The sequence below is a fragment of the Frankliniella occidentalis genome, unplaced genomic scaffold (assembly GCF_000697945.3).
Source record: "Frankliniella occidentalis isolate FOCC.00 unplaced genomic scaffold, Focc_3.1 Scaffold414, whole genome shotgun sequence".
NCBI classification, from domain to species: domain Eukaryota; kingdom Metazoa; phylum Arthropoda; class Insecta; order Thysanoptera; family Thripidae; genus Frankliniella; species Frankliniella occidentalis.
Genome location: NW_026267535.1, coordinates 141657 through 158897, shown reverse-complemented (window position 1 = coordinate 158897; position 17241 = coordinate 141657). Strand labels below are relative to the sequence as shown.

The 17241-nt window shown below is 42.9% G+C and overlaps 2 protein-coding genes across 7 annotated transcripts in view; one reads left to right on the top strand and one right to left on the bottom strand.

Annotated features, from left to right (window-relative positions):
- LOC113209020 (trithorax group protein osa) overlaps positions 1-8576 on the top strand; it is a 42999-nt gene extending 34423 nt beyond the window's left edge. The window contains exons 3-10 of one of the 3 annotated variants that reach the window (XM_026426346.2): positions 3310-3477; positions 3604-3820; positions 4330-4626; positions 4993-5147; positions 5234-5282; positions 5362-5517; positions 5816-5962; positions 6554-8576. In XM_026426346.2, the coding sequence (XP_026282131.1) occupies positions 3310-3477; positions 3604-3820; positions 4330-4626; positions 4993-5147; positions 5234-5282; positions 5362-5517; positions 5816-5962; positions 6554-6664 (1300 nt within the window). In that variant the 3' untranslated portion in view covers positions 6665-8576. The remainder of the gene's footprint in view (positions 1-3309; positions 3478-3603; positions 3821-4329; positions 4627-4992; positions 5148-5233; positions 5283-5361; positions 5518-5815; positions 5963-6553) is intronic. The other 2 variants (XM_052274592.1, XM_026426347.2) reach the window with 2 other exon arrangements.
- Positions 8563-17241, bottom strand: part of LOC113209019 (histone demethylase UTY) — a 42115-nt gene continuing 33436 nt past the window's right edge. For 2 of the 4 annotated variants that reach the window (XM_026426343.2, XM_026426344.2), the window contains 18 exons: positions 16513-16817; positions 16092-16418; positions 15761-16010; positions 15451-15667; positions 15199-15366; positions 14889-15077; positions 14654-14797; positions 14384-14564; positions 14064-14253; positions 13804-13962; positions 13489-13718; positions 13196-13401; positions 12663-13111; positions 12470-12588; positions 12145-12355; positions 11932-12058; positions 11670-11840; positions 8563-11586 (listed from right to left, as the gene is read on the bottom strand). In XM_026426343.2, the coding sequence (XP_026282128.1) occupies positions 11557-11586; positions 11670-11840; positions 11932-12058; positions 12145-12355; positions 12470-12588; positions 12663-13111; positions 13196-13401; positions 13489-13718; positions 13804-13962; positions 14064-14253; positions 14384-14564; positions 14654-14797; positions 14889-15077; positions 15199-15366; positions 15451-15667; positions 15761-16010; positions 16092-16418; positions 16513-16817 (3673 nt within the window). In that variant the 3' untranslated portion in view covers positions 8563-11556. Of the gene's footprint in view, positions 11587-11669; positions 11841-11931; positions 12059-12144; positions 12356-12469; positions 12589-12662; positions 13112-13195; positions 13402-13488; positions 13719-13803; positions 13963-14063; positions 14254-14383; positions 14565-14653; positions 14798-14888; positions 15078-15198; positions 15367-15450; positions 15668-15760; positions 16011-16091; positions 16419-16512; positions 16818-16973; positions 17129-17241 lie in introns of those variants that run through there. The other 2 variants (XM_026426345.2, XM_052274591.1) reach the window with 2 other exon arrangements.

Below are 17241 nucleotides of genomic sequence, written 5' to 3'. Positions count from 1 at the left end.
CGGACCTGCAGTTCGCCCTGCAGCAGCAGCAGCACTTAATTCTCGTTACGTTGGCTCCTCGTTCTCCGGCGCGGCGCTTATCCGGAGCACTTCCTGGACAAACTTCTCCAGCGCGCGCGGTGCTGATGCGAGGCCCGGCCCGGCCCGCTGGAGCTGCTGCCGGGGAGGTTTTATTTAAATTGTCCAGGAGAGGGAGCAGGCTGCTCCCCGAGCGGAACGACGCTTCTCCCTGCTCTGCTGGAGCTCCTCGCTGGAGCAGATTGTAGTCGGCGGCGGAAGCGCACCCTGCGCATCCTCCAGACGGCCTCTCCAGCACAGTCTCCATCCGGGAGTGGCCTCGAACAGGGAGATCTCCTCATTGCCGTGGAACCTCCAGCCTCCCGAATAACAAATCAGCAACGTACAAACTTTTTAAAACCTTTTTTTTGTTTTTTTAAAGGTTATTTCCCTACACCCACACCCCCGCCTTTAGCACGAAATAGCGAGTTACACAGGCGCTCAGCCCCTGCGAACTGTGGGGTAGGCCACCCGCACAACCAGCGTGTATTGCATGACAAAACTTTGCATACCTCCCAGGCGGCCAGGCCACGTCACCCAACTAATAATACTTTTGAAGAAATGCATCCAAAAGTCGACTTTGTCTTTTCACCAGAGCCCTCTCTCTCTTTTTTTGGACACGCCGTTGCATGTTTCCCCCCCGTGGAAGTATAGGGCAAGTCCCCCACTCCTCCATATATACCCGACGATAAGCACAGCTCGGCGCCTTGCACAACGCAACTGAATGCACTCGGCCGGTGCAAAACTAATAATAATGCAATGAGCTGCATTGTGTGGCTGGCCGCGCGTGTGTGTGTACAGGCGCGCGTGCGTCCGTGCGCGAGCACGTGCAGTGCGTGCAGCGCGCCGGCGAGGTAGCTGAGCCTTGAGGGCCCACGGCGCCGCGCGGTCACGCACGCAAGCGACAACGGAGTAATTAGATTTATTTTGAACAGGCACTCCTTGCGTGGGGCAAACTCACGCGCTTCGCGTCGTTTGTTGTTGTTGTGCCGACTGTTTGGGTGCGTCTTTTTAATTTGGTATATAAAATATGGGAGCGGGTTCTCTCTTCTTTTTCGGGGGTATTGTGGTCGTGCAACGAGGAAGCTTTTTCGCGCGCGCCGAGCCGTCGCGTCGCCCTGCTCTCCCACGCCCCTCTCTCCCCCTCCCCCTCCCCTCCCGTCCTCCTTTTCTCTTTCCTTCCGTTTTACTCTCCCGCGAGCGAATGACGGGAGGTGCCGTTGGTGCCGCGCGCGCTCTGCCGCCGCCACCAGTCCTTATGGCTCCATGCTGCAGCCTCTCCCCAAACGTCCACGGGGAACATGTGTGTTGTCCGCGAAGATTGTCAATAGGACATGAGGACTCGTACGGCACGTAAAGAGAAAAAGAGCGTTTGCTGCCTCACCACCGAAATGTTACCCGGCCCAGGCCTTCGCGGGTAGGGTTGCCCAGGCTCACGGGAGCACTATAGATAGCAGCAAATTCTAGAGCATGTTTAAACATTTTGTTGCCCTAGCAAAACTGTTGTCAATATTGCGAACATGTTTCATAAAACAGTCAGTAAACCAATTTCTAGTAAACACTGCTCTTTTTCTTGCGTGCCGTGCAGTTATCAGTCGCCCCTTTACTGGTCTCGGAGTATCAAAAAGCCTGTCCCTGTCATGGTCCCCGGGGAGCTGGTGCGTCACGCACCTCGGCGGCGTGGGCGGGACCAGTCTCGGCGTTGCACCGCGACGTCCCGCAGCGGCAGACCAGACCCGCCGCCGCGCTCCGCCAGGCCAGACTTGTTTCGAGAGTCATGTTCACACCTATTCAGCGCGAGCGGGACAGCAGCAGCAGCGGCCCGGAGTGAGCAGGGGGGCGGGGGGTGGGAGGGAATTCCACCTTGCCCCTTTCACAGCAGCGCGTATACTACTATGGCTGCGCGGGGCCCCCGCGCTGGCCCGGGCCGCGGCCGCGCGCGCGGGCTCTCCCGGGCCGCGAAGGTCGCTCGCCGATGTGGTGAAAAGATGAAAGGAGGCAGGGCTGATTAGAAGCCTCTGGAAAATCCTCTCCACGCGCGCGCCTTTTCGCGGGAGATTTTAAACCCCGCCCCCTTCCTGATGTTTTTCTTTGTCCCTTCGCCTCCCTTTCCCCATATTTTCCCCGCTCTGCTACGCAGCAGCAGCAGCAGTCGCGCGGTGCGGTGCGTCGTCGCACACCGAGACAAGAGAAAGCCCTGGGCTGGGCCGGCGAGCCCAGGGGGTCCCGCGGCGGGGTGGCGGGGAGCTGCACCGGGCCCATCCAGCGCCGCCGGCCCGGGCCCGCCTGGGATGGGAAGGTGTAAGCAAGTTATCATTACGACGATACAGCACCGCTCGCCCGGCCCGGCTGAGTGAGAGAGGCCTTGCCGGGCTGGCTGGGCGCAGCAGCATCATCTCACACACGGGCTGGAAGAGGCCGCCGCCGGGTGGCGGGGGGATGGGATGTGGAGCAGCAGCAGCAGGATGACGAGCCTCTCCCATAGCCTCGCAGCAGCGCTGAATATTAAAACAATAATCGTAACGATGTGCGCCTCTCTGGGCGCTAGAGGCTGGCTGGCGGGGCGTGCTAGAGGGAACGAACGGCGTGATTACAACTTGTTCGGACGGAGGCCCCGGCGGCGGCGGCGGCGCGCCTGTGAGTGGTGCGTAAGCTCGTGCATGTCTGCCGTACGATCCGCATATGTTACACTCTCAATGCTTTCCTCTCTCTCTCTCACACACCCTGTTCAGCTTCCTTTCACCTTCACGACCGCGGCGTGCGGCGCCCCGTCTCCCTGTAGTCCCCCTGTAGTCCCCCTGTAGTCTCCCTGTAGTCTCCCTGTAGTATCCCTGTAGTCCCTCTCTGCCCCGGGTGTTTGCTGCACAGCGGGGCCCCCCGCCGCCGCCGCCGCCATGCCGGCCGTGATGGGAGACGCAGTCACGCTTCAGAGGGTGGGGAAGTTGCCACGCCGCCCGCCGCGGCCCGCCGGGGCCCGCCGGCCCCCGCGACCGCGCCGTTCGTCTGCGCTCGCATGCCGTGCTCGCCCTTGACTGCACAGTGCCCCACCCCCTCCTAAATATGCTTATTATTTGCAGCTGCAGTGGGTGGGTGGGACTCCGGGGGGAGGCGGGGGAAGTCCACGAAGACAACCGGTGTTTACTCGTCTGTCAAAGTTTTCTGCAATATCGATTGGCCCCACTGCAGTCCGACTTCAACCCGCACACACACAACCCCCTTTCATTGGTATTCTTTCCTTCCGTCTGTTTGCAGCGTGAACAAGATCAGGTCGCTGGAGGACTTTCAGCACTGCCGCAACTTGGTCGAGCTGTTCGTGCGGAAGAATGAGATTGCGGACCTCGGGCAGATCCTGTACCTGCAGCACCTGCCCAAGCTCAAGAACCTCTGGCTGGAGGAGAACCCCTGCGCCAATGAGGAGGAGTAAGTAGTGCGGCCGGTGCGGGGGAATTCCCGCCGGCTGGCCTGCTTACAGCGGCCCGACTCTTACAACTATTCCTCGTCGAAATGACCCAAGGTGGAAAATAAAAAAAACGCTGCCGGCTTCAGTTACAGATACACGGTGCTGCGAGCCCTCCCCGATCTGAAGACACTGGACAAGATCCCTGTGCAGCCGGAGGAGGTCCAGGACGCGATGCGCAGGGGCAGGGAGCTGCTGCACCCCCAGGACGGCGAGTACTGGGACCAGCAGCCCGGGCCAGGCAGCAGAGACTGCAGCCCCCCACCCGCCGCCGCACCGGCACCCACCCCCTACCAGCGCGTCGAGGTGAGCTAGCGTTTTGCTTCCACAAAAAAAAATATTTTACGCCCCAACGTTTTTTCTTGTTTAACATTATAACATCTAATCTGGTTTGCCATAGTAACTTTCTCACAATCTAATATGACGAAAAATTAGAGCGTTATTTGCACATTTTGACAGTTGAGGTTGACAACATTTTTAATTACCTTTATTTCTCACCATATAATGCATAAAATAAATAAACAGATGATGAAAAGATTTCTTTTCACAAGCTGGACCAGTGCAAAGGCAAAGGACTAGCGACTAGCATACCGGTAGTGTCTGTGCTCACTATTCTTGCAAGTTTCTCACAAAAATTACCAGTCAGGCTTCCTATTTAAAGTTGTTAATTTTTAAAGTGTTCCTTCTTTTTAAATTTAAAAGACACTTCACTTATTAATGTAGCAAGCTAGCACTTACATCTTAATTTTTGTTCTGTTTTGTTCGCAATCTTGTCCATTACATTCAAAATCCATATTGCTTTAATTTAACATCAGCAACAGCAACAAGGTCAACAACCACAACAACCACCTCCGTCCCAGCAGCAAGCACAACCATCTCCTTCACCTGAGCGGCAACCGCAGCTACAAACTCAAATACCCTCTGAGCCATCAAGAGATGTGACTGGGCTCGAAGACACTCGCCCCAACGCAGATGCATCAACGCCACCATCTCGCCCCACCCACTCAGCCACATCCATGACCACTCCTTCATCCACATCCTCCTCCCGTAGAACTCCTTTGTCCTCATCTCCTCCACAGCCCAGTGTGCAGCAAGGCTCCCCTGTGGGGCAGGTACAGACTTTTCATTTTCATTCAATACCTAAGAAAAATTTTCCATCCCATCTGTCTTGTAACTTGCATGTTAGTTTTCTGTCAATTAAGCATGCTATTACATTTTGGCTTAATGCTCACTGTGTCTAATAAAATGGTCCAGAATTACTTGCATGCATCAACTCTTTCTCTCACTCCTCTTGAGTAAATTTCTAATAAATGATTCATTAGTGTTCCATTTTTTATTTTTTTTATCCTTTTTTTGTTGCTGTTCTACAGCTTTGATGGGGGCTCTAATTTTGTGAATATGATTGTTATTCTTCTCTCTTCCACGAGTTATGAAATATTTTCTTTCTCAATAACATTTTTTTACCTCTCTTTTTTCAGCGAAGCCCTCCAAGATGTGCTGCTGATTCACAGAATGCAACGTTTACCAGAAAACCATCAAGGGATTACATAATTCGTAATGCTGACGATGTGCCTGTTGGGGGTGGCAGTGCTGGCAGTGGAGGACAATACTATTATGAAGACGGAGAAATGCAGTAGGTTTTCTTTCTATTTTCATAACTTTTGTACTATTGCCTAACTAAATTTCACTCATTTGATTTTAACAATTATTTGACGTAAGGTACCAAAGACCACCCCAAGCACTTCCTCCAGCTACACACATGTATGAGGTACGACACAAATAAAAATAAAATATGACTGGCCCTCTGTTTTTGCCGTAACTCATTCATTGTTTTGCTGTCATCATAGGAACCACTTGTTGAAGAAGATTCACCTGTAATACTGCGGCATCCACATCGTATGAGCAATGGTGGTTATCATGAGCCGCTAATCAATCAAGGCGACAATAGCAGCAGTGATGGTAGTGGTGGAATGTACAGGGAGAGGTCACGGCCAGTAAGCACAGTAAGTTTTGAATTACAATACTGACAATTTAATGAAAACTGAGTGAATAGCCACTTTGTAGTCTAATAATGTAGTTTTTGATTAAAGAAACAAAATAACATCCTTCAATTGAAAAGCACGTTAAAATAAATATGGATTTTATATGAATGCACTTGTTATTTAATGATTTAGTCACTTATAAAAGCGCAAATTTTTTAACTTAGTACTGGTTTAATCAATTCTGGCACCCTTCGGTAGATATTGTGCTTATTTCTTATTTTCTTTTGTTTTTTTGTGTGTTTTTTCTTAATTTTAAAAGGTGGAGGATGAATCAAGACAAACATATGATCGAAATAATCGTCAAACCCATGAGAGACTTTCATCTGCTGCACAGCGGCTGGCAAACGACCGCATAACATGCAATGCCAATCAGCGTGCTCCCTATCCCCGCAGACCAATAACACGGGTGAGTTTTAGAAAATTGAAAGATGATTCCATAGTGTCTCTCCCTCCTTTTAAGTTTATTTCAAACTTTTAATATTTAAAGATATTGCTGTAAATTCCTTTAACACTTGAATTTCTAACATCTCCTCACAAATCAATTTTCAAAAATTTCATGTGAAGTGTTTGCAAATTATTGTTTGCAACATGCAACGCGCTGTGCACCATGTGACGTGACATGTCGTCCACAAGCTAGCGTGTCCTTTTTCTTCTGTGTCAGAGTTTTGGCTGATGAAGCCAATTCAGGGAGAGTCAAGCATGAAAGATATCCAACTGGTGGATCCTGGTTTTAAGGAGAAAGTAAATTTCTATGATATCACCCTTGTTTCATCCTCCTTTCTTTTTTTATCCACCCCACTTAATTTAAGCTGAGCTCAGTATGTAGTAATGATGCAATGTAGCTAAAAGCATGTATTATGATCAACTTAATTAGTATGTTTTGTATAGCATTTTTGTCTCATTTAGCCTATCAGGCTGTTGCCTGCTTCTACTGGTTACATTTTCAAAACTGTATTGATTGATGTTTTTTCATGCTTCTTTCTTTTCTTTGTTACAGAGTTCAAACCTGCTTTCTGCAGTTCTCTGTCTAGTCAAAGAACTGGATTACCCAAGCTTAGAGGTTGTTGAGATGGCAGTTAAGTGTCGGATGGATGAACTGGAAGACTAACTTTGTTTTCTCTAAGCAATCTACAATGACTAACTAATTACCAAAAATACTTTTAAATGTATTATTCACAAATGTAAATATTGTGATAGATTTAATGGCATTTAGGTGTGCATATGTAACATTCACTTCTAAATGTATACTTCTGAGTGTGACTGAGTGTGACTTGGAGTGAGCTCGAGAAGTGTAACGTCAAGGTCTTTCTATTTATCTTTGACCAGGGACTGGAAAATACAAAGTAAGGAAAATTGTAAAAATTTGTTATTGTTATGAACTGATTCACTGCCTATAACATATTGACAATTTAATAAATTATCTAAAATTTTGTGATAATGCTGGTTACACTAAGGCACATATACCTAAATAGTTCAGAAAAAGCTGTGATTGTTTTGGTGAGAGGAAAAGAGCTTGTAATGCCTACAAAAACCATTGCAGATTGTCCCATACATCGTCAAATATTCAAATTTAATTCAAATTTATAACTAAATCTAAAAACTGTTATTTTTAATGATTTTTTTAAACATAGGTATTATTGTGATACAAGCTTTATGTTTAAATCATGATAGTCTTCATTCCAAATGCTTCTCTCTGTCATCAACCTTCTGACTTGTCAATCAAATGCAATATGTTTTAGTTATCTTACTATGGATTGTGGATTAAGAGTAATGGTCATGTAATGAAATTTTAGTAAGAAGGGTATCACACATGCCACACATCCAACTTCCTTAATAGTTTGCATTCTAAAGTAATGAAACAAACAGTTGGTTCTTTTTCAATCAAATAAGTAGGTGTGTCCCACTGTCGACTTGCTTCTTCAGTTAATGGTTTCTTTTGCCATCAGTTTCTTACTCACCAAATACGTAATACCTTAATACAGTAAATTTAAGAATATTGCTGCATGGCAGTGTAGTGATTTGGATTAACATAAAGTGACTAGTATACTCACTGCTGTTGATCGGTAAGTGGGGGGAGTTTTTAAAAACTGTTCTTTCCAGAATGCTTTCTAGCTTAGAAAATTTGTCATCATACCTTTTTTTTATTTACATTTATTTTTTAGAAATTTGATACATACTCCCCTGTTCTTGTTTATTCATTAGGTTGATACTGATGTATATGTTCTTGACATCCAATCATTTAAGGTGCTGACTAATTTTGGTGAAAGACTTGTTTAGTAAATCTCTAGTCCCGAATCGAACATGACTTGTTATCGTTGTTTTAGAGCCCCCACAAATTGATAAAACCATAGAGAAATTGTATTATTTGCTCCGCTGGCTAGAAACTAGTTTACAGAGACTGCCAACTCGACCAGGTCTTTCTTGTTGAGAAAATTTAAATTTTTTATCCGTCAATGAACAATTGTTATACTACCTCTAATTTTAAGATTCCTTCAACTGTGATGAAATGAAAAAAGTTGTGCATATTTGTTATTAATTGATATTGATATTGATATTACTGAACATTTAACAGGGTCGGTATAGGAATTCCCCCTCCGGAGGTGAAAACCTAGCGCGATGCCATGCTGCCCGTTTTTGTCCTTGAACTCAAATTGTTTATATACTATCTACATATTGTTTATTGCTGAAAAGAAGCCGTGATGTTGATTCACTTCCAGTTCATGTATCATTTTAGCAGCACTAGAACTGTTTTTGCTGTTTCATGATGGATAATATAACACATGTACAATACTTTGGAAATTATTTTGTAGAATTAATAGTATGCAACCTGAGATAAATGTCTAAATCCTACATCGATCTCTTCAGTCCAAGAGGGTTTCTTTTTTTTTTTTTCAGTATGTTTACCTACCCATCATACCACTTAGGTCATTGAACGAAAGATATGGTGTTCATTGTGAATGATGTTCAAGGATTCTTTATAAATCTATAAAATGATGACAAATTAAATTACTTCTTGTGTATATATTTTCTCTTCAGCTAACATTTAAGGAAAAATACAGTGAAGTAGAGGCTACCCAAGATTAGAAGTTGATACAGCCAAAAGCCAAACCCATTGATACCCAATAAACTAAGTCTTCGTAAAACCCCACACTAAGTAGATGCAGTAGACTTTTCAAATAGAAATTGTGCTAGGAAAAATCAATTCTTACTTACAGTATATCACAAGCCATTCATTTAATTGTTTGTTCACTTCCACTGATTTTTTAGAAATCTAAAATAATTTGGTTGACATTTGTTCAGCTCCTAATCTAGGGCACAACTACAATGCATTGACAGGTATTTCCAATAATGGACATATACCGTAGGTTAACCTAAACTGAGGGCAACCAAGAAAAAGATATAGGGTAACTAAATTTTAATGCCTTCAACTTGCTCACAAGACCTGACAGCAGGTAAAAAAATGAAACTAATGCCGGATTAGATCAGAAGTCTGAATCTATTTGTCAATTGCTTTTCTGATTAGAGCCAATTAGTTTTCAACAAAGACCAGATAAAACATTGAAAAACGGCTCTCTGCCTCCGGAGACTCATTCTTCATTCTGTCCACAAAAAAATATTTAAAAAATAAGGTGAATATGGACTTAGAGGAAAAAGTGAGCTCCGATTTCTATGCAAGGAAACATCCACAGTTAGTGAACAGCAAGTGTGTACAATGGCTTACATTTAAGAAGTACCGACTGAAAAATTTTAACATACATTTTTAAAAGAAAATTTAGAAGTTTGAGGTAGTGCAAAGAATAGTCACTGAACAAATCTATCTTGAGATACACTATGTGGTTCCAAACCAAAATACAAAATATGTAGAGACTATTTATGACTTGGAATTGGAGAGAGAGTTCACTGCATTCATAATCTTACATAAAATCCAGCTTAACCATTCTTAAAGCAGGTACATGTTAAAAATGAACACATTTATGGCTTGAGCTGAACAGAATGACCTTGTGCACTCCTCCTCAAGTTGGTAAAATATGAATTTTACAACCGAAAAGTCATGGTACAAACAGCAATATCCCAGGCATTAACCCTGCATGTGGAGAAATGGGTTTGATCTTTTAAAAAATTCTACAATTTGAGAAAACAAAAGAAAAATATTCATATATTTAGGAAAACTTGTGACAACAGAAGAGTCAGAATTGTGAAATATTTGAAAACTATGAAGTCATTTTATAAAACGGATGGTCCTTCAACAAACTGAACACATTCAATTAGGCTTTTCTTTCAAAAAGAATACAATTGACATTAGTGTTATACACTATAAATAATCATGAGGACAACCAAGCCTCACTAACTAAACTGAATAGCTAATCTCTGAATATTTAACATGGCGCAGAAAAAGTGGGGCACTGAATCTGAAGTACAGGAGCTTATTTTACAGGGACATGCCTAGTTTCACAAATGCAATTCATTGCATTAACAACAATAACAAGAGGAGGACTACACAAAACAAAGAAAAACTATACAGAAGGCATAATGGGAAAAGAGGAAGGTGAATATTGATAAGAAAACAATACAATATGATTCAATTACAAAAGGATGTAATATAAATTGCATAGAGGGTGATCCTTTGTCATCCATGGCAGTGTAGTTAAGCAATAAAGACAAGATTGGTTCAGTCTTATCACATAATCACATAATTTAAATATTGCATGAATAAACGTTATGTTTGGATCATACACATACACATTGCAACTTGCACGCGCCGGACTGAGGCCCTGAATACACCACCAATGTTCACCTTTTATCAGGCAAAAATTCAATAAAAATAAAACAAATTGTGAGGTAAAAGCACACAAAGAACGCTGTTAGCTTCAAAGCATCAGCCTGGCGAGTGGAAACTGTACAATTATTAACAGACTACTTGTGTGAGATTATCACATGTATCTTTTAAACATTGTATAGCCAATAAGGAAAAAGGGGCTGATGCATACACATCTTGTTTAACACTGTTTCATTCACCAAGACAGTATTAATATCAGACTTGACTAAAATCAATGGGAGCTATTCAAGTTAGGAGACTCTCTACAAGTCAAAACATACTTTTCAGGCTATTTCTCAGCGAGTTTCCTGTTGCTGACAGAGTAAAAATACACACTTTTAGTAAGAATTCAAACAGAACGTTTGAAGTAAAGTGTCCTTACTTTTAAATTCAACACAGTATGGGTAGTATCTTCTGATTTTCGCACTGTTATGATTAAGTGCATAAATTTAAAACATCTTTCAGTAATTTAAAAACAGACTATATCAAATTAATATATACAATAGGTATATGTACAAAATCTTCATATATGTCATATTTACATATCTTGGAAATAATTAAATCACATACATACAAGGCTGTATAAAATGTATGTGCACAAAGCAATATAAATTTCAGAGAATGGACTGGTAACAAGAATAACAAGACCTCCAGCAACAACACCACATTGACACATAGAATTAACTTGGAATGAGATCACAATTAATTAATAAATTTTCCAAATTCTATCTTCATGTGAAAAGATCACAAAGACAACAGTATTGGTGGGCTCACGGTAGGTGCTTATTTTCCACACACTCTCATACCACAAAGAATAAGCCAAATGTGCTGATGTGGTTACAGCATACACCTGCCAGCAGGGTCGAAGTGATAAAAACTCCATCTCACAGATTTTTCTGCCATGAGGAGAAGCCTTCAACAAGCAGTAACATGTCCAATATAAGTAATTACATAACATTGTCCAAATAAATCTCTCTATATACAAATATAAATTAAACACCCAATAAATATAGAAGACACCTCCCCTCCAGGCAGTGATGAGTTTAGTGATTACAGCGTGTTCACCAATTTCTTTGACTTCAGAACAGAGGGGTTGGTGGATCAGGCCAAGAAAATGGATCAGGTGAAGAGAATGGCGCAGATAGGGGTGGGGACAGAGGCATTCCTTCTGCGCCAACTGGACATCAAGTGCTTGTTAAAGGTTGTGGATGAGGCTGTAAAAGAAAAATTTTTGAAATGTAGTCATAAAGTACAAATAGGGGACTCAAATTGGCTGGACGAATAATATGTTGCTTACCACTGATGAAAACTTAAATTGGTCATAGACACTACACAGATCTGACATGCTATATTCTTCAAGGCAGACAAATCCTTCAAGAGATGGTGACTGCTTGCGAGCACAATCCATACAGTGTACAACATGCCGCTTTTCTTGTTCTCTGATAAAGAGTATATTAAAGACTTCGACCTGAAAAATCAAGAAAGTTACATTAAATTGAGAATGAACACAATTCAAAGACAGATGCAGAGCAAATGATATAGAAAAATTATTTCCTTACCTCACACTGACCACAGTAGTGAGAAGCTTCATCCTTTCTTCTACCATGAAACCGCACTTCAATTCCCTTGGATTTCACAAATTCAAGAATTAGGGCACAATGATGAAGAGTGCGCATTAAACAGTTCCTGAAAAAAGTAAAGAAACTGTTTAGTAAATGTGGTAAGTAAATAGAATATTGATTCATCAACCAGTAATTTACAAAACAACTTACTTTACTAATTCAAATAATTTGGGATCAACAATTCTTATATTTCTAGCAAGGTTCCATGATAAATGAACCATAGGAACAATACTTTTGTAGCTTTGAAGCTTATTCCATTCATAACGTTCTATCGCTAGCTGGTATTGTCTTGCAGTCAGAGGACCGACATTCCAAGCAATGTTGTTGCACCATCCAACAGCTTGTACCCAATGAACACAACCTGCACATACAAAATCAACGTAAATTGAATAAAAAATCAGACAGTAAAGCATTGAAAAACCCAGTTTAAAAGAATGCAAAGAACAGCAGCAGCATTTCAAGTTTGCCAACATACCTGAATTAACCCAAACTAAGTCTCCAGGTCTCTGGTGGAAACGATAGACAGGAACATTTGCTTCAAATAGATCTTCTAATAATGGCCACCATGAACCGTGCAAGTAGTTCATATTATTCCTAAAATTGAAAATATGTTAGTACTTAGTTGGCTACTACACAAAGTTGTACAAGGAGAGGTTTTAAGTACATACTTTTCACAAAGGTTGTTTAAGGCTCCCCAGTATGCGTCAGGTACAGCAAACCACTCACAATCTCCAGGACCAATATTTATGTTGATAGAGCAGAAGTTATTATTCTCTTGATGACCTGGCGTTCGACTTCCGGGTACCTTCATATACAGTTGTACAGTGTTCATGCCAAGAATGACATGGCCAACATGTGATAACATATTACCAGCTGATACCACTCTAGCAAATGCTGGCAACTTATTAAGTTCTTGTAATTGGGCTTTCCATTTTCGGTCATCTGACAGGTCTACATTTGTACCAAATTTAATCATTTTACAGCCATTGGGAGCAACTTTTCCATGAGGATGTACCCCATTCTTCAGTTTTCTCCTCACAACATTGCCTGTTGAGTCTTTTGAGTCAGAGTCTGATAAATTACTGCAATGAATACCAGTTGTCTTCTCTTGCTCTTCCTACATTAACAAAAAGAGAAGAACTGTTAAGACAACACAACATTCTTTTAAAAAAAATAGCAATAAATGGAAGATAAATCTAACCTTTAAAGAGTCCTGAAATGATGATGCCTGGTATTGTGCATATTTGGCGATTGAAGTGTGAGAGCGATGGGAAATGCAAGACCACACTCTCTGACCAAGAACTGGGTCCCGGTTTTCATCAGGAGATTGCTGCATTTGAGTTCTGACTTCAATGCCATGGTCAGGATTGGCTTCAACAAGAGTCTTGGTGGAGAAAAGTCCCAGATCTGAAACATATTAAAGATGAGTAATATATTTAAAAGCACAAGATGAGAGATCTGTTATATATTCTAAAAGCAGACATTGAAACTCACCTAGCTTTAAAGCAGCAGCAAGTCCTCTGATGACAGCAATTGGGTTTCGAAGACAGAAGTCTTGAAGTTGTGGACTGAATGCATCTTTCTTGCTTTCAAGATATACAGATGGAGTAGGGGGATTCAACTGTTCTCTAGTAAGCTTCTGTGGTGGTGGATCAGGTGGCTGTGGTGGGGGGGCATTCGTTGATAAAATACTGCAGCCTGATATTCCATCTAAACTCCTACCCCTAAAAACATGAGGAAAGTACAGGAAGTTAAATCACAAGTGTTTGATTACATACGCAGCCACAAAACTAAGAAAACAATACTCACTTCACACTCTCTAAGATAGTCTTTGAATCACTTTCAAAGGTAAGCTGAAATTCAGGCTTTGCACTCAGGTTGGCCATCTGTAAAACTGAGGCTTCTTTTTTGATGTCGTGAGCTAAGTATTCCTCTCCACTTGGACTGCCATTTCTCTCATATTTCGATCTGAAAGATAGAATTGAGTTTAAAAGAATGTACAGATACAAAATGTGCTGGTAGAAAAGCATAAAAACAATAAATAACATGATGTATGTCTGTTTACTTACATCTTGCCTACAGGTTTGGCTTGTCTCAAACTAGCAGAGGCTGCAGCTGCAATGCTTGCTATATTACTCTTGCTACATGAGTCAGGCTTTTCTTCTTTTACAGTTACTGAAGTAGAGTTGCTGGTCCTGGCATCATTACTGAGTAAGTTGGTGGGTGAAAATGGGCCAGAGCTTAAAGTTTGTGAGCCAGCTACAAAACAAAAAAAACAAAAAACAGTCATGATTAGAATTATAAAAAAATATCTAAGAGACCTTCAAAGAGTTTTAAAATTATCATCAACTAAATATATTTTTTTCTGAAAACAGCAGCTTGAGATTACCTGATGTGTCAATATTTTCTTCTTCCTCACTGCCAGAACCAAACTGTTTCAACAGATCTTCCGCTAGCGACGCAGTAATGTCTTTGTGGGAAAATAATGATTGCAATTCTTGGTCAGAGAAATCATTGTAATTCCCAGCACTAGTTTGTGAAGGCTGCTTGTTTTGAACAGCATACTGGTTCTGCAGTTAACAATTCAATCAATTAGTATATTTTACTACAAGTCTCAAAAAAATACCTAGACCACATATATGAAAGAGAAATAACTTACCTGATTGAAACCTGATAGCTGTTGCTGAGTTTGTTGAGTCTGTTGCTGTTGATATTGCTGATATGGCATGCCTGCCTGACTATTTGGAGTGGCAGCAAAATTTGAACCTGGTTCAGTGAATCCAGACTGAGGAGCAACTCCGGTCTGTGAATGAACATTTAATCATTATGTATTATGATCTGTCGGTGGCCATATCAAAAAAGGGTGTAGAAAGAAAGCTAAATGGAATATGTACCGCTTGTGGTGGACAACTCTTCACAGATGGTTGTTGTAAGGATTGCTGAGGAGGCCTAGCAACTTGTCCTGGTTGCTGGACAGGAGAAACACCAGCATGTAGTTGCTGTTGCTGTTGCTGCTGCATTCGCAACTGCTGCTGATGTTGCTGCATCAGTCGGTAATGGTGCTGGAATTGCTGCATTTGTTGCTGTAGAAAAAGGTGATACATATCAATACATTGAAGCATCTAATTCGCACATCACTTAGATACCAGGTCTCAACAGACAGACAGACCAAATATGCATAATTTAAGGGGCAAGACGACTTACCCTTTGTTGAGGATTGAGAGATTCAACATGAGATTGGTAGTATTGCAGTAGCTGGAGCTGCTGCTGATTGAGATAGTATGGGGGAGGTTGCTGAGGCTGTGCCTGCGGAGGCCGGGCGTGACCCATGCCAGCAGCACCAACCATGCCATTGTCCACCTCACCATTGGGCTGTGTAGATTGAATCATTCAAGGGGTTAGAGAACAGGTCAAATCAATGAGGAACAAGGATAACATGATTTATGGTAATCTCACCTTAAACCGCTTGGCATTCGGGCCAGCCCCAGGAACAGCCCCTGGGTATGGAGGCGGTGGGACTGCCCCTCCATTCACACCATTCACATAGTGATTTGGTTTGGGTCCGCCTTGCTGAGCCATACCTGGATGACGCTTTTGCTGAGGTTGGTGTTTAGAATTCCAGTCACTTACAACAGGAGTATTCCACGCCTCCTCAATAGTTGGCAACTCCGCCCTGATTTTCATTTCAAAATTACAAGATGTTAGAATTTGCAGTTGTATATTTACTTAATTTGAATTTTGGCAGTACAAGGATAATGTTACTTACTTGCTGGTAATGCTAGGCATTGGAGTTTTTGCCAATTGTGTCTGGAGGAAAGCAATGCGCTGGCTGATGTCAGAATTGGCAGAGTCAGTATTTTGTGGTCTAGCACTTATGTGCCAAGGTTTTAATGGACCTGATTCAGATGACGTAGTACCACTACCAACACCGGCAGCTTTATCCTTACTTGCTCTAACTGAATGAATGTAGCAGGCCAAAGCGTCCTTTAGCTGGCTACAACTTTCATACAAGATACCTTAATAGATAGATAAAAATAATTATTGGAACAGTCCTCAACAGATGGCACGTACACTGAAAATTGGGAACTTGCATATACCTAAATTTATCCAAGATGCAGAGTGACACTTGTCAAGCTGAACTGCACAAACGTAGGCTTGTAGAGCATCTACGTACTGCTTCTGTTGTTGGTATAGAACTCCAATAGAGCACCAAACATCGGCAGTTGGAGTAGTCTTTTCAACAACGTTTCGGTAAGCATCAAAGGCATGATCTGCTTTACCTATAGAAGCATAACACCTTCCTAAGAGGTACAGGGTTTGTCCAGAATTCCTGTCAGCTTCCAGTGACTTTTCTAGACAGCGAATGGCTAATGTCATACGCTCAGTTTTACTTCCAAATGCCTCAACATTGTGGTACATCCATCCTGCAAGAATAAGAACATTTGCAAGTTAGATTTATGAATATTATAAATAGATCATTAAGCTGTAATGCATTATGAGTCTTAGATGAAAACTTACCTAGCTGCCTGTAGATATCAGCTTTCAAGTGAAGTGGAAGATCCTTCTCTTTGAGCAGTTGCTCATAGAGTTCTTTAGCAAGCTTGTGCTTCTTCTGCACTTCGTATAGATGAGCAATATGAAATTGAATCTCTAGCTTGCAGAACGTGCTGGGCGACGCGTCCACGTACGAGAGCTTGAGGTGCTTCAATGCCGATTCTGGATCATTGTTCACTTTGAACATCAACCCAAGCCGCAAGTGGACCTCGTTCGCTCGCTGGAAGACCGGGTCGACGTACAGCACTTGTTGAAACGCCCGCACAGCCCTGCAGAACACACAAGAGGCACAACAATCAATACCACTGGCACAACAATCACATAACCCCGTTCCGGGCGAGGACGACAACAAACAAACAGACAGCGGGAGACACGCCCACCGCCCACTCGAGCCGCGGGGGGCCTATCACCGCTACCCAACCCACCCCGACAACGAGGAGAAACAATTGCGGGTAAAGAGGAGAGGTGCGAATGCGATCAAACAGCTGCAGCTGCTGAGCCGCGAGCCCGACTGACTGAACGGCCAACGCCAACCCAACAGAGCGGACCAAAGCCGGCGAGAGCGCGCCGGCTACACACCGCACGGCGGCGGACGGGCGGGCGGGGGAGAGAGAGGGGCGCAGCGCCGCAGCCGTATGAAAATTTATCTGCGACGTGCGAAGTTTATGTGGCAATTTTGCACGCGAGTAGTGC